At 34.7% G+C, this 17058-nt stretch overlaps 1 protein-coding gene and 1 non-coding gene across 2 annotated transcripts in view; both read left to right on the top strand.

Moving 5' to 3' along the window:
• RIT2 (Ras like without CAAX 2) overlaps window positions 1–564 on the top strand; it is a 601483-nt gene extending 600919 nt beyond the window's left edge. The window contains 2 exon segments of the mRNA XM_057698203.1: window positions 336–395; window positions 397–564. Of these exon segments, the coding sequence (XP_057554186.1) occupies window positions 336–395; window positions 397–564 (228 nt within the window).
• Window positions 565–7258: 6694 nt separating this feature from the next.
• Window positions 7259–7361, top strand: LOC130832200 (U6 spliceosomal RNA). Its single transcript, XR_009048272.1, has one exon. It is a non-coding gene; the product is annotated as a U6 spliceosomal RNA (small nuclear RNA).
• Window positions 7362–17058: the final 9697 nt, after the last annotated feature.

Consider the following 17058-nt stretch of genomic DNA (forward strand, 5'->3'; position numbering starts at 1 on the left):
CACTATTGATGCTATGTATAAAGTAGATAACTAATGAGAAAAGTATAGCGCAGGGAAACCTACTTAATATTCTGTGGTGACATGATTGTGAAGGAAATCCAGTAAAGAGGGGATATATGTATACCTATAGCTGATTCACTTTGCTGTATAGTAGAAACTAACACAGCATTTTAAAAAACTATACCCTAATAAAAAATTAAAAAAAAGAAAAAATACAAATTCTCACATTTTACATTTTTCATGGAACTGAGGTCTACAACCATGGTAGAGAACATACTTTTGTTCTAAGTGTCTCTCTCCTCCTCCCATTTTCATATAGTTTACTTTCCCCCTAGGTCTCTATGGAAGAAGCCTTGAGTCTGGCCCAAGAATATAACTGTGGTTTTTTTGAGACCTTTTTCAGCCCTCAGATTATGCATTGATGATGCCTTTCATGGTTTCACAAGGGAAATCAACAAGAAGGAGTCCATGCCATCTTTGATCAAAAAGAAACTGAAAAGAAAAGACAGCCTGTGGAAGAAGTTAAAAGGCTCATTGAAGAAGAAGAGAGAGAACATGGCATGATCTCCTTGCTTCTGACTCCCTTAGTCTCACTCTGAATATTTTCAGACAAGCAATTCCAGATGTTGTATTGTGCTTTAATTTTCTCTCTGTCCTTCCATCTCTCTCTCTTTCTTGTTCATTCTCTCTCTCAATATCTGCCTTTAAGTAAAAGCAAAAGCTTCATAACTGGACATCTTGAGATAATTTTTTTTTTTTTTCCCCCTTAACTGTTGGATGGATTTTGTCAATCAGCCAGTTATACTGCTTAGTTTTTACAACATATTACTAAATAAGATTGACATTCCAATTGCCTCATTTCCCTTTAAAGAGTCTGGCTTCACTTGGTATACTGTCTGGTTATAGAGAAAATATTCAAAATTGCAGGCAGAATGATAAAAGGCTCAGAGGATCTGCCTTTGCCTGATAAGACTCCAGCTATTTGCATTCCAGGAATCTCAGTAAATAATAGAGAAACTCAGGAAAAAACTCAGAGCAGGAGTCTGCAGCCTGGTCTTTCCTTAAGTGCAAAAGTTGTGCTCCTTTTTCTTGAATGCTTGAGATGAACCTTAGAGGAATTATTAATAATAGGAACTAGTTGTGGGTCATTGGAAAGCTGAAATAAATTATCCCCATAATTACACTGCTGTGCCCCATCAGGTTTTAGTAAAATTATCACAGTGAAGTCACTGGGCTGTAGCAAAGGGATATTGTCTTTGTAGCAGGAAAAGAGAGGCTTCTATGAATTTGATGGTTTACATACTCACAAAAGGACGTCCTGTACCCTCTCAGTGAGAAGACCCTTTTAGGACTGAGTAACCTGAGTTAAGATCACCTGCAGGGCAAGAGGAATGTTGACTCCAGAGACCATGTGTTCTTATCACTTTGCCAAATTTTTCTCTTTTCTTACTCATATGATAAAACTCTACCAATTAGAGGGCTTTTTTTCACATTTGTTTTACAATGGATCTGTGTGTAAAATGAAATTGCCCATATACTAATTTATACCATTGCATTGATTGGTGTATTCAAATTCAAACTCAGAAAGCACCTTACTGGAAAGAACAGTTCTGAATGTTTACTAAACAAAAGTTAAAACAAAAAATATAAAGAACAGACAGGTGAATATGAGGTGGAATCCATCAAACTAATCTTCATGTGTTGGGGCCACTTTTATTATAAATTAGAGAAAATGAAGGACAAAGGGCACAGTTATCATTAAAGATGCAAGCAGTTATTATTTTATTCAATGTCTCTGGCAGTGGCTAATCTCAGAGAATGCAGGAATGAATCAAGGTAGTTTAACACTACTTGATAGACTCATTTGTGGCAGAACAGTGGGATTATAAATTCACAGATGAGAAGACACATTTTGTATAGTAACATAGCTACATCAAGAAGGAGTAGAAATTATCAATTTTCAACCACTAGATTCAAATCTCAGCCTTTCAGAATATTATACTTTTGCATCCTTTTATAGCTTGGAGCCAGGGCCTTTCTCAAACACACATGGACTTCACAGCTCTTGTTCTTTCTTAAGCCCTAGGATCAAGGCAGTCAACATGCATTTATTCACTGATTAACTGCTGCCACTCTCTTCCTTTGGATTTTTCTCAACCTTCATCTTCTTTGGAGCAGGGCACAACCTATTTAGTTTTTTCCATCCCATATTAACTCTAAAATCAAATCCACTATATCTTTTCATTCTAAGGCATTCATAAGTAAAGGTAAAGGGAAAAAAACAAAATATTTTTAAAAGAACAAATATGGCGATGATATAAAGATAACATGATTCTTACAGCCATAGAACTGGTCTTCACTTCCTCCTTTCCTTGGCTCTGAATGTTTAAATCTCTGCTTTTATCCTGCTAAAATGTGTTAGTACATTATTTTCCTCCTTCAGCAGCTGTGACCCCTGGAGCTTTTCTAAGGTTGGGATGATTCTGTGAATACTGCATTCTATCAGATTGTTCTATTTGCTAGAATATGTAATCTAAGAAACAGTAATTGGCACCTAGTTTCATACGACGGACCTACATCTTTGAAAACTTGATGACTGCCCTATCTACAAATAATAGTAGAGTTTGGCACATTTCTTTACACAAATGTCTTTGCAAATTTTATTTTACTGTGAGCTTCCCTGTTTTTAGCTCTATACTTTTGTATATCTTTAAAAAAAAAATATATAACAGCTCCTTATTGGAATATAATTGCTTTACACTGTTGTGTCAATTTTTGAGGTACACCAAACTGAATCAGCTGTGTTTATACATATATCCCCATGTCCCCTCCCTACTGCAACTCCCTCCCACCCTCCCTATCCTGGCCCTCTAAGTCATCACCCACCATCCAGTTAATCTCCCTGTGTTATGCAGGAACTTCCCATGACCTGTCTATTTTACATTTGGTAGTGTTATGTCAATGCTACTCTCTCACCACACACCCTGTTTCCTCAAGCCTGTTCTTGACATCTGCATCTTTAATTTTGCCCAATCACTGGATTTATCAGTATCATTTCTTTTTAGATTCCATATATATGAGTTAGCATACTATATTAGTTTTTCACTTTCTGGCTTACTTTGCTCTGTATGACAGACTCTAGGTCTATCCACCTCATTACAAATAACTCAATTTCATTCTTTTTTATGGCTGAGTAATATTCCATTGTATATATGTGCCATATCTTCTTTATCCATTCATCTATTGATGGGTATTTAGGTTGCTTCCACATTATGGCTATTGTAAATAGTACTGCAATGAACATTATGGTACATGTTTCTTTTGGGATTATGGTTTTCTCAGGGTATATGCCCAGTAGTGGGATTAATGGGTCATATGGTAGCTCTATTTTTAGTTTTTTAAGGAATCTCCAAACTGTTACCCACAGTGGCTGTACAGACTTAAATTCTCACCAACATTGTAGGAGGGTTCCCTTTTCTCTACACCCTCTCTGGCATTTATTGTTTCTAGATTTTTTGATGATGGCCATTCTGACCAGTGTGAGGTGATACCTCATTGTGGCTTTGACTTGCATTTCTCTAATGATTAGTGATGTTGAGCATCTTTTCATGTGTTTGTTAGCTATCTGCAGGTCTTCTTTGGAGAAATGTCTATTTAGGTCTTCTGTACATTTGTGGATTGGGTTATTTGCTTTTTTGGTATTAAGTTGCATGAGCTGCTTGTATATTTTGGAGATTAATCCTTTATCAGTTGCTTCATTGGCAAATATTTTCTCCCACTCTGAGAGTAGTTTTCTTGTCTTGTTTATTGTTTCCTTTGTTAGGCAAAGGTTTTTAAGTTTCATGAGGTCCCATTTGTTTATTTTTGATTTTATTTCCATTATTCTAGGTGGATGATCACAAACAATTTTACTTTGATTTGTGTCATAGAGTGTTCTCCCTATGTTTTCCTCTAAGAATTTTATACTGTCTGCCCTTACATTTAGCTCTTTAATCCATTTTGAGTTTATTTTTGTGTATAGTGTTAGGAAGTGTTCTAATGTCACTCTTTTACATGTAGCTATCCAATTTTCCCCATCACCACTTATTAAAGAGGCTGTCTTTTTCCATTGTATACTCTTGCCTCCTTTATCAAAGATAAGGTGCCCATAGGTGCTTGGATTTATCTCTAGGCTCTCTATTGTGTTGCATTGATCTTTATTACTGTTTTGTGCCAGTGCCATACTGTCTTGATCACTGTAGCCTTGTAGTATAGTTTGAAGTCAGGAAGCTTGATTCCTCCAGCTCTGTCTGTCCTTCTCAAGATTGCTTTCCCTATTCATTTCTTTTACATTAGGGGTCTTTTATGTTTCCATACAAATTGTAAAATTTCTTGCTCTAGTTCTGTGAAAAATACCATTGGTAATTTGATAGGAATTGCATTGAATCTGTAAATTGCTTCAGGTAGGATAGTCAATTTTCACAATGTTGATTCTTGCAATCCAAGAAAATGATATGTACCTTCATCTGTTTGTATCATCTTTGATTTCTTTCATCAATGTCTTATACTTTTTTGCATACAGGTCTTTTGCCTCCTTAGACAGCTTTATTCCTAGGTATTTTATTCTGTTTGTTGAAATGGTAAATGGGAGTGTTTCCTTAATTTCTCTTTCTGCTCTTTCGTTGTTAGTGTATAGGAATGCAAGAGATTTCTGTGCATTAATTTTGTATTCTGCTACTAAACTAAATTCATTGATTAGTGTTAGCAGTTTTCTGGTAGAGTCTTTAGGGTTTTCTATGTATAATATCATGTCATCTGCAAAGAGTGACAATTTTACTTCTTCTTTTCCAATTTGGATTCCTTTTATTTTGTTTTCTTCTCTGATTGATGTGGCTAAAACTTCCAAGAATATGTTGAATAATAGTGGTGAGAGTGGGCACCCTTGTCTTGTTTCTGTTCCTAGAGGGAATGCTTTCAGTTTTTCACCATTGAGAATGATGCTGGCTGTTGGTTTGTCATATATGGCTTTTATCATGTTGAGGTAAATTCCTTCTACGCCCACTTTCTGGAGAGTTTTTAACATAAATAGATGTAGAACTTTGTCAAAAGCTTTTTCTGCAACTATTGAGATGATCATATGGTTTTTATTTTTCAATTTGTCAATATGATGTATCACATTGATTGATTTGCATATATTGAAGAATCCTTCCATCCCTGGGATAAACCCCACTTGAGCATGGTGTATGATCTTTTAAATGTGCTGTTGCTAATATTTTGTTGAGGACTTTTTCATCTATATTCATCAGTGATATTGCCCTGTATTTTCTTTTTTTGTGACATCATTTTCTGGATTGTGTATCAGGGTGATAGTGGCCTCATAGAGTGAGTTTGGGAGTTTTTCTCCTTTTGCTATAAAACTCTTAGAGGAAAACATTGGCAGATCACTCTATGACATACATCAAAGCAAAATCTGTTTAGATCCACCCATAATGGAAATAAAATAAAATAAAAAATAAACAAATGAGACCCAATGAAACTTCAAAGCTTTTGCACAGCAAAAGAAACCATAAACAAGACAAGAAGACTACTCGCAGAATGGGAGAAAATATTTGTCAACAAAGCAATTGACAAAGGATTAACCTCCAAAATACACAAGCAGCTTATACAGCTTAATACCAAAAAAGCAAATAACCCAATCCACAAATGGACAGAAGACCTAAATAGACATTTCTCCAAACAAGACATGCAGATGGCTAAAAAACACATGAAAAGATGCTCAACATCACTCATCATTAGAGAAATGAAAGTCAAAGCCACAATGAGGTATTACCTCACACTGGTCAGAATGGCCATCATCAAAAAATCTAGAAAGAATAAATGCTGGAGAGGGTGTAGAGAAAAGGAAACTCTCCTGCACTGTTGGTGGGAATGCAAATTGGTACAACCACTATGGAAAACAGTATGAAGTTTCCTTAGGAACATAAAAACGGAAATTATCATATGACCCAGCAACCCCACTACTGGGCATATAATCAGAGGAAACCATAATCCAAAAGGAAACATGTACCATAATATTCATTGCGGCATGATTTACAACAGCCAGGACGTGGAAGCAACCTAAATGCCTATCAACAGATGACTGAATAAAGAGGAAGTGGCACATACATACAATGGAATATGACACAGCCATAAAAAGGAGTGAAATTGAGTTATTTGTAGTGAGGTGGATGGACTAGAGACTGTGAAACAAAGCAAAGTAAGCCAGAAAGAGAAAAACAAATACCGTATGTAACTTGTATATATGAAATCTAAAAACATGGTACTGATGAACCCAGTGACAGGGCAAGAATAAAGTTGCAGATGTAGAGAACAGACTTGAGGACATGGGGTGGGGTGGGGGTGAAGGGGAAGCTGGGATGAAGTGAGAGAGTAGCATTGACATATATACACTACCAAATGTAAAATACATTGCTAATGGGAAGTTGCTGCATAACATAGGGAGATCAACTCTATGATGGATGATGACTTAGAGAGTTGGGGTAGGGAGTGTGGGAGGGAATCGTGGGAGGGAGGGAGGGAATCTTGGGAGGGAGTGGATATGGGGATATATGTATAAATACAGCTAATTCACTTTGGTGTACCTCAAAAACTGGTACAACAGTGTAAAGCAATTATATTGCAATAAAGAGCTTAATAAAAAAAAGTTGTTCTTCTGGTTTGGTTGTTTACATGATACTAGAAAATGCTCTAACATCTACCTGGCTGAAATTGTCTTCTGTAAGTTTGTACTTGCACCTGAGTTTTTTCTAATTAGAGCTTCTATTTGGGTTTATAAGGCAAAATTGCAGTCATTCTTTCAGGCCATCCTTATGCTATTAAATACTAATGTTAGAAAGTATAAAATTAAGTCATCTAGTAAGATGTCAAGAGTATAAATATATTTGTCATATGATTTTGTTGCCAATTGTAAAAGCAGTGCAGAAGGGATTGTGGTGGAAGAGAAAAAGAATATGTGAATTTTTATGGGTTAAAACAAACAAACAAAAAGAGTACCTAGACCATTCATCATTTTCAGGGATAATACGTCCATATACCCTACTGGAAAATCTGGACATACAGGATAGAACAAAGGAAACAGAGTCCCCAAGGTAAAGGGATTATTAAGGTGAATAAAGGTACACTGACCACAAAAGCAGGGTAGGATGTAAGAATGCAACACACAACTCACAAAGACAGACTATCACCTACCTCATTCATCCTTTTTCTTCAGTCTAGCTCTGTCTCTAACACACACACACACTAAAATTGGAACAATACAGAGAAAATTAGCATGGGCCTTGTACAAGAATGACACATGAATTTGTGAAGTGTTCCACATTTTCAGGCCAGAAGAGAGTGGCACAATATATTTAAAGTAATGAAAGGGAAAAACCTACAACCAAGAATATCCAGCAAGGCTCTCATCAAGACTGGATGGAGAAATCTAAAGCTTTGTAGACAAGCAAAAACTAAAAGCATTCAGCACCATCAAAACAGCTTTACAACAAATGCTAAAGAAAATTCTTTAGGTGGAAAGAAAAGGTCACATGTAGAAATAAGAAAATTATGAAATGGACAATCTCAATGGTAAAGGCAAACATACAGCAAAGGTAAGAAATCATCCACACACAAACTAGTAGGGAAGTTAAAGGCAAACTTGTGTACACAAGAAGTTCTTAAAGGATATGTAAAACATGTACATGTAAAATATGATACCAAAACCAGTATTCGTGACAGGAGGAGAAGACAAGTGCAGGGGATTTAAAGTGCTTTTAAAATTAAGAAATCAGCAAACTAAAGCATGTGAATATATATATATATATATATATATACACACACACACACACACACACACATATATATATACTGCTATACCAAAACCACAAAGTGACTTCAAAACATAAATCTATAATAGAAATAAAGATATAAAAATAGTCATCAAATCACAAGAGAAGAGAACAAAAGAAAAACAAAATAAAAGACCTACAAAAACAAACCCAAAACAATAAACAAAATACAAATAAGAATAACATATGGATAATTACTTTAAATGTAAACAGACTAAATGCTCCCACCACAAGACAAAGACTGACTGAATGAATACAAAAGGAAGATCTGTATATAAATTGTCTACAAGAGAACCACTTCAGATCTAGAGACAAATACAGACTGTAAGTGAGAGGATGGAAAATAACCAAGGTATTCCATGCAAATAAAAATAAAAAGAAAGTTGGAGTAGCAATGTTTATATCAGATAAGTTAAATTTTAAAATAAAGACTTTCAGAAGAGATAAAGAAGGACACTACAAGAGATCAATCCAAGAAGAAGATATAATAATTGTAAATATATATGCACCCAACATAGAAGCACCTCAATAAATAAGGCAAATATTAACAACCATGAAAGGAGAAATCAACAGGAACACAAAAAATTGGTAAAACTCTAGCAAGACTCACCAAGAGAGTTCAAATCACTAAAATCAGAAATGAAAAAGAAGTTACAACTAACACCATAGAAATTAAAAAAAGATCATGAGACTACTATAAGCAACTAGACACCAATAAAATGAACAACCTAGAGGAAATGGGCATATTCTTAGAAAGGTACAATCCCCATAACCAAACCAGGAAGAAATAAAAAATATGAACAGACCAATTATCAGCACTGAATAGAATCAGTAATTAAAAAACTCACAAAAAACAAAAGCCCAAGACCAGATGACTTTACGAGTGAATTCTACCAAATATTTCGAGAAGAATTGACACCTATCCAACTGAAGCTATTCTAAAAAATTGCAGAGAAAGGAACACTTCTGAACTCATTCTATGAGGACACTATCACCCTGATAACAAAGCAGACAATGATGTCACAGAAAAACAAAACTACAGGCCAATATCATTGATGAATATAGATGCAAAAATCCTCAACAAAATACTAGCAAACCAATTCAAACAACACGTTAAAAAGATCACACACCATGATCAAGTGGAATTTATCCCACAGATGCAAGAAATTTTAAATATCCACAAATCAATCAATGTGATATACCATGTAAACAAATTGAAGAATGAAAACCATATGATCATTTCAATAGATGACAAAATTCAATACCCATTTACGAAAAAGAAACTCTGCAGAAAGTAGGCACACCTCAAACATAATAAAGACCATACATAACAAACCTATAGCTAACAATCATACTCAATGGTGAAAAGGTGAAAGCACATCTTCTAAGATTACAAACAAGACAAGGATGCCCGGTCTTGTTACTTTCATTCAACAGAGTATTGAAAGTCCACAGCAACCAGAAAAGGAAAAGAAAAAAAAGGAATCCAAATTGGTGAAAAAGAAGTAAAATTGTCATTGTTGGCAGCTGATATGATACCATACAGAAAATCTTGAAGATACTACCAGAAAACTACTAAAGCTCATCAATGAATTTGGCAAAGTTGAGGATATGAAATTAATATATAAAAATCTGTTGCTTTTCTATACACTAACAATGAAAGATCAGAAAGAGAAATTAAGGAAATTATCCCATTTACCATCACATCAAAAAGATTAAAATAGATGGGAATAAACCTACCTAAAGTGGCAAAAGACCTATACTCTGAAAACTATAAGATAATGTTGAAAGAAATAGCAGATGACAAAAGCAGTTGGAAAGATATACCATGTTCTTGGATTGGAAGAATCAATATTGTTAAAATAACCATATATCCCAAGGCAATCTACATATTCAGTGCAATCCCTATCAAATTGCCAATGGTATTTTTAACAGAACTAAAAGTAAAGATTAAAGCATACAAAAGACCTCAAATAGCCAAAGCAATCTTGAGAAAAAAGAATGGAGCTGGAGGAATCAGGCTCCCTGACTTCACACTATACTACAAAGCTACAGTCATAAAAACAATATGGTACTGGAATTAAAAGAGACATACAGATGATTGGAACATAATAGAAAGCCCAGAAATAAACCAACACACCTATGGTCAATTAATCTATGACAAAGGAGGCCAGACTATACAAGGGAGAAAAAGACAGTCTCTACAATACATGGTGCAGGAAAATTGGACAGGTAAATGTAAAAAATGAAATTAGAATATTCTCTAATAACATATACAAAAATAAACTCCAAATGGATTAAAAACCTAAATGTAAGACTGGATACTTTAAAACTCCTGGAGGAAAACAGAGGCAGAATACTCTTTGACATAAATCACACCAATATTTTTCTTGGATCCGTATATTAGAGTAATGGAAATAAAAACAAAAATAAACAAATGGGACCTAATTAAACTTAAAAGCTTTTTCACAACAAAGGAAACCATAAACAAAACAAAAAGACAACCCAGAGAATAGAAAATATTTGCAAGCAATGCAATCCCCAAGGGATTAATTTCCAAAATACATAAACAGCTCATACAGCTCAATATCAAAAAAGCAAACACCCAATCAAAATGGGCACAATATCTAAATAGATATTTCTTCAAAGAAGACATACATATGACACACACATGAAAAGATGTTCAACATTACTAATTATTAGAGAAATACAAAACAAAACTAAAATGAGATATCATCTCACACTTGTCAGAATGGCCATCATCAAAAAGTCTATAAATAATAAATATGGAGAGGGTTTGGAGAAAAGAGAATCCTCCTACCTTGTTGATAAGAATGTAAATTGGTGTAGCCACTATGGAAAACAGTATGGAATCTCCTTAAAAAACTAAAAATAGAATAAATATATGATCCTGCAATCCCACTCCTGGGCATATATGTAGATAAAACCATAATTTAATAAGATGCATGCACCCCAATGTTCATATCAGCACTATTTCCAATAGCCAAGACATGGAAGTAACCTAATCGTCCATCAACAGGTGAATGAGTCAAGAAGATGTGGTAATACCACTATATAAAATATACTACTACTCAGCTATAATAAAGAATGAAATAATGCTGTTTGCAACAACATGGATGGGCCTAAAGATTATCATACTATGTGAAGTAAGTCAGAAAGAGAAAGACAAATACCATATAATATCACTTACATGTAGAATCTAAAATATGACACAAATGAACCAATATGCAAGACAGAAATAGATTCAGACATAGCAAATAAACTTATGGTTACCAGAGGGGAAAAGGGGGTGGGGATAAATCTGTAGTTTGGGATTAGCAGATACAAACCACTATATATAAAATAGATAAACACCAATGTCCTACTGTAGAGCACAGGGAACTATACTCAATATCTTGTAATAACCTATAAGGGAAAAGAATCTAAAAAAAAATAGATATGTATATACACAACTGAATCATTGTGCTATAAAGCTAAAATTAACATGATGTAAATCATCTATACTTCAATTAAATTTGTTTTAATAAATATAAGAAAAAAAACATGCCAATAAATCTTCACTTCGCTCTACAAAAAACAGGTGCTAAGTTTCAATGTTAAGATCAGTGTAATATGTATCTTATGCATTAAAATAATACATAGTAATTAACCTTTGTATCTTAAAAAAAGTTAAATAAATTTTAATATTTTATTAAAATAATAGAGCTTTAAGCAACCATATAGATCGTGACAACCTGGTTCCCTCCTATAGATGAAAACACTGAGAGACAGGAAAAAGAAAAGTCTCCAGGAATGTGAGGCCAGTCAGGCCTTTTGACCCTCATTCTAGTCTTCATTTTAGTGCCCCTTCACTGTCTCTTAGAGACACAACAGGCCAAAAATAGGAAAACGGTCATACTGCACTGTCCATTTGATGTTTTCCTGTCTCTCAAGGAGGAGGCAGAGAGAGAAGAGATATATGACAACTTCAGGCTTGTAAGATGTTAGGAACTCCAGACACCAATTTTTGTTAGGATAACAAGGTTATTTTATCTCCCAGTTTTGGTAAAAATTATCTCAAAAGAAGAAAAATTTTGTTTTCTGATATACCTAGCAGGTGACTAAGATCATAAAAATAGTTTAATCTTCTGACTATATTGCAATTGGGGCTTCATTCAGTTTTCTCCAGAGGTTTAATTAAAATCAGCTAAAAAATAAAATAATAATATGGTTTCTGGAATAGATCTATAGTATCTCTTTAAAATATGTAAAATATGAGTACTATATACCTCCCTTTATAGGTTAGGGAAATAGGACCCTGAAAGCATTACTATTGGAAATCACTCCCTCCAGGAAAGTGTATTAGACAATGGCATGAGAGCATCAATTAAAGGAAATCTGCCAAAGGTTTTAAATTTATTGCTGGTAAGAAGTTCTGGATTTACAACAATTAGAATCTGAATTTATGTGTTGAAAAGATAAAGGGAGAAATAAAAGCACTAGCATTATGCCACTATCTTGACGATGTCTGGAAAACTCAAAACAACTGTAATTCAACAGTTTTCTGTTCATACTGAGTCTGAATCACAAAATTTGTGACTTTCAGAGGATATGCTGAAAAAAAAAGTTGAGCTGAAACAACAGATGATATTAATTCACAAGTACTCAATTCACTAACACATAATTCAGCATTGTATTATTCATGTATTTATTCACTTAAATTTTTATTGAAGTATACTTATTTACAATATTATATTAGTTTCAGGTGTAGAACATAATGATTTGATATTTTTATAGATTATATTCCATATAAAGTTATTATAAAACATTGATTATATGCCCTACACTGCACATTACATCCTTGTAACTTATCTATTTTATACCTGTTAGTTTGTACCACTTAACGCCCTCACCCATGTTGCCATTTCTCTTACTCTCTCCCCTCTGGTAACCACCAACCTGCTCTCTGGATCTGTGAGTCTGTTTCTGTTTTGTTTCCTTCTTTAGATTTCACATATAAGTGAAAACATATAGAATTTGTCTTTCTCTGTCTGACATTTCACTAAGCATAATAGCCTATAGCCTTCAGGTCAATCTAGTTATCACAAATGGCAAAATATCATTCTTCTTAATGGCTGAATTATACATATAATTATATATTATGTAGCTTGTAAAATACAAAATACATAATATATATCTCATTTATTCTTTATTCATCTGTTGATGGACACTTAGGTTGCTTGTTTCAATATTTTGGCTATTGTAAATAATTCTGCTATGAACATTGAGGAGCATATATCTTTTCTAATTAGTGTTTTCATTTTCTTCAGATAAATACCCAGGAATGCAATTTCTTCATCATATGGTAGTTCTATTATTAATATTTTAAGGAACCTCCACATCATTTTCCACAGTGGCTGCATCAATTACATTCCCACCAACAGTGCACAGTGGTTCCCTTTACTCTGTATCCTTTACTCTGTATCCTTGCCAACATTTGTTACTTGTAGTCTTTTTGATGACAGCCCTTCTGGCAGGTATGAGGTGATATATCGCTGTGGTTTTGATTTGCATTTCCCTGAGGATTAGGAATGAGAATCTTTGCATGTGCCTGTTGGCTATCTGCGTGTCTTCTCTGGAAAAATGCCTATTCAGATCCTCTGCCCATCATTTAACCAGGTTGCTTGCTTTCACTCAAAATTTTTGAGCTCCTACTGTGTGCAACTCACCCTGATTAGCATTTTTATTAACTCATCAGTTATCACACACAAAAAAACAAACCATTCATACACAAAGAAAATAATTTCTGAAAACTTACTTTATGTCAAATAATTCACTAAATCAAGGGGATACAATTGTAGAAAAATAAGTATGGCTCTTTCTCTTTTGGAGTTTACAGTCTAATTAGGAAGAAAGACAGCAATAAAATATTTAGATTTATAATGTTTAAATTGGGACCATAATCAATGCTATAATGGAGAGTCATGGGGTGTAAATATTGTCCATAATAGGAACATTTGATCTAGTTGAGGAGCTCAGGAGCTTCCCTGAAGACATGAAGATTGGGTTGGAATATGAAGGAAGAACATCATTTGTTTAGGCCAAGAGGAAAGAGATGATGTTAAAGTGTTTCAAGTAGCAACAACAATGTGGGCATCAGCCCTCTGGCAAGTGGATACATTGTGAGTAGGCATGACTAGCATGATCACGAGTGGAAAAAAAGAGGTTGGCAGTGACAGCATCAGCAAAACCCTGCTTCTCTCTGCTCTTCATGCAGTGGCATAAAAAGACCCAGGGTGACTTTTGTCCCTTTGCCTACCCAGAAGATGAATAGTGATATAAGGCTGCTCAGGGAAGTAGTTTTTGTTCATGCAAATGGAAACAACAGAGATCAAGCCCCAGCATCACCAGAAAAATGAAGCAAATCAAAGTAACATTGTGAGGGGACTTCCTAGATGTGCAGTGGTTAAGAATCTGCCTGCCAATGCAGGGGACACAGGTTTGATCCCTGCTCCAGGAAGATCTCACATGCCGTGGAGCAACTAAGCCTGTACACCACAACCACTGAGTCTACTCTCTAGAACCCGAGAGACACAACTATTGAGCCCATGTACCGCAACTACTAAGGCCCACATGCCTAGAGCTTGTGCTCTGCAACAAGAGAAGCCACCACATTGAAGAGCCCGTGCACCAAAATGAAGAGTAGCCCCCGCTCACTGCAACCAGAGAAAGCCCATGTGCAGCAACGAAGATCCAATGCAGCAAATAAATAAATAAATAAATAAATAAATAAACAAATAAATTAATTAATTAAAAAATAATAATAACATGAGGGCTCTGTTAATTAAACTATCATTGGAACTAAAGCCTACAAAATTAGGATAGAATTCATATACTATAGCTAAGCAGAGTGACTACCTGAAATAGAAAATTAAATAAAATCAAGAATCTTCTATTATAACTAAAATGTCCAGAATATAATAAATAAAATCACTTTTCATATCAAAAATGAGGAAAATCATTACCTGAACAAGAAAAAATCAACTGATGCTAATATCATGATAAATCAGAAGTTTAAATTATCTGACAAGTATTTTAAAGCAGCAATCATAAAAATGCTTCAACAATCAATTACAAAATTATCATGAAACAAATGAAAATATAGAAAATCTCAGCAAAGAAATAAACAATTTGAATCCAAACCAAATGGAAATTATAGAACCGAAAAATAGTCACAGATATTAAAAAAATAAAACCTCCTAGATAATCTCAAAAGTAGAATGTGTATGACAGAGAATAGAGTTAGTGAATTTAAAAACACATCATCCATAGGATTCACCCAATCTGGACAACAGTGAGAAAAGAGCAAAATAAAAATGAACAGAGCCTCAGCATTCTGTGGTATAATGACAGAAGATCTAATATTCATTTTAATCAAGTCCCAGAAGAAAGGAGAGCATAGGATTGGAAAAGTATTTAGAGAAGTAATGGTTGAAAATTTCTCAACTCTAGTGAAACACATACAGATATAAGAAGATGAGAAAACTGTAAACAGGATGAGCCCAAAGAAATCTACATCAAGACACACCATAATTACTTTTGAAAACTAAATACAAAGAACAATTTTTTTAAAAATAGCCAGCAAAATGATGCATTAACAATGAAAGGAAAACCAATTTGAATTAACAGTAGATGTCTCACCAGAAGCCAAGGGGATCAGAAACCAAGAAGGAAGCAGTACAATATTTTTCAAATGCTAAAGGACAAGAACTGGCAACCCAAATCTTGTATCAGATGAAACTATCCTTTAAGAATGAAAGGTAAGGAGCTTCCCTTGTGGCACAGTGGTTAAGAATCTGCCTCCCAATGCAGGGGACATGGGTTCCATCCATGGGTCAGGAAGATCCCACATGCCATGGAGCAACTAAGCCCCGTGTGCCACAACTACTGAGCCTGCCTTCTAGAGCCTGTAAGCCACAACTGCTGAGCCCATGCACTGCAACTACTGAAGCCCGAGCACCTGGAGCCTGTGCTCTGCAGCAGGAGAAGCCACTGTACTGAGAAGTTTGTGCACCACAATGAAGAGTAGCCCTTACTCGCCACAACTAGAGAAAGCCTGAGCACAGCAACGAAGACCCAACACAGTCAAAAAATTAATTAATTAATTAAAAAAAACAATGAAAGTTAAAAAGACACATCCTCAAATGACAGGAAAAATTTTTTTCCTAACAAACCTTTTAGGTCTGACTATTAGAGTGGCTAATATAAGCCCTTCAGAGACAAATAAAATGATAATAGAAAGAATCTGGGAACTTCAGAATCAAGAAAACAATAGAATAGGTAAATATAGAAGAAAAGACTGAGCAGAAGAGAAGGCTGCACAGAGGATAGCTCTTGGGTTGGCTACTTTTTGGATGAGGGCATGGCAAGATAATAAATCAATGTTCTTAGTGACCTCTCCCTCCTCCATTTTGTATGTTTTATCTATTCTTTTAATCCTATTGAACAAGTCCCTAATTTTGTTCTTTTGAATTTTCTTGTCACGTGATCCTTGGTGGTTTTAGACAAACTGTTTTAAAAAACCAGCTAAGTAGTATAATGTTAGGCAAATTATAATCTCTCTGAACTCTGAGCCTGTTTCTTAACCTAGAAAATAGGAATATAGGAAACACTATTTTACAAATTGGTATGAGTAATAGATGAGATTGTGTGTATCAAAATATACTGTAGAGTTTCTTATATAGTGGATGTTAAATGATCAAGTAAATAAATAATTGTAGCTAGTGTTATTGAATTAACACAACTGTGCTCTGCACTTTCCATAGAAAATGTGGGAAAGCCTTTCCATAGTAGTACGGATATATGCTTTGGCAGAGAGCACATGAGGTCATTTAGAAAATAAATATTAGCCCTCCATATTCTAGAAGTCAATCAGCAAAAGTGTCTTGGGCAAAACAAAATATAATTTTTGTTATTTAAAAAGATAAAGAGAAGGACAATACTTTTTTTTTTTTGTACTTTTCATTCTAGAGGATGAAAAAGGAGGATTCTCCCACTACGACTTCAGCCTCGTGGGTACCACTACTAAAACCTCATGCTCTAAAAGTGGAGAATGAAGTCTTAAGAGCCTAGAAGGTGCATCCAAGTCCATTGAAAGGCAGGTCATTGCTGCCTGTCTCTTACATCTTATTCA

This window comes from Hippopotamus amphibius, chromosome 11 (assembly GCF_030028045.1).
Source record: "Hippopotamus amphibius kiboko isolate mHipAmp2 chromosome 11, mHipAmp2.hap2, whole genome shotgun sequence".
NCBI lineage: Eukaryota > Metazoa > Chordata > Mammalia > Artiodactyla > Hippopotamidae > Hippopotamus > Hippopotamus amphibius.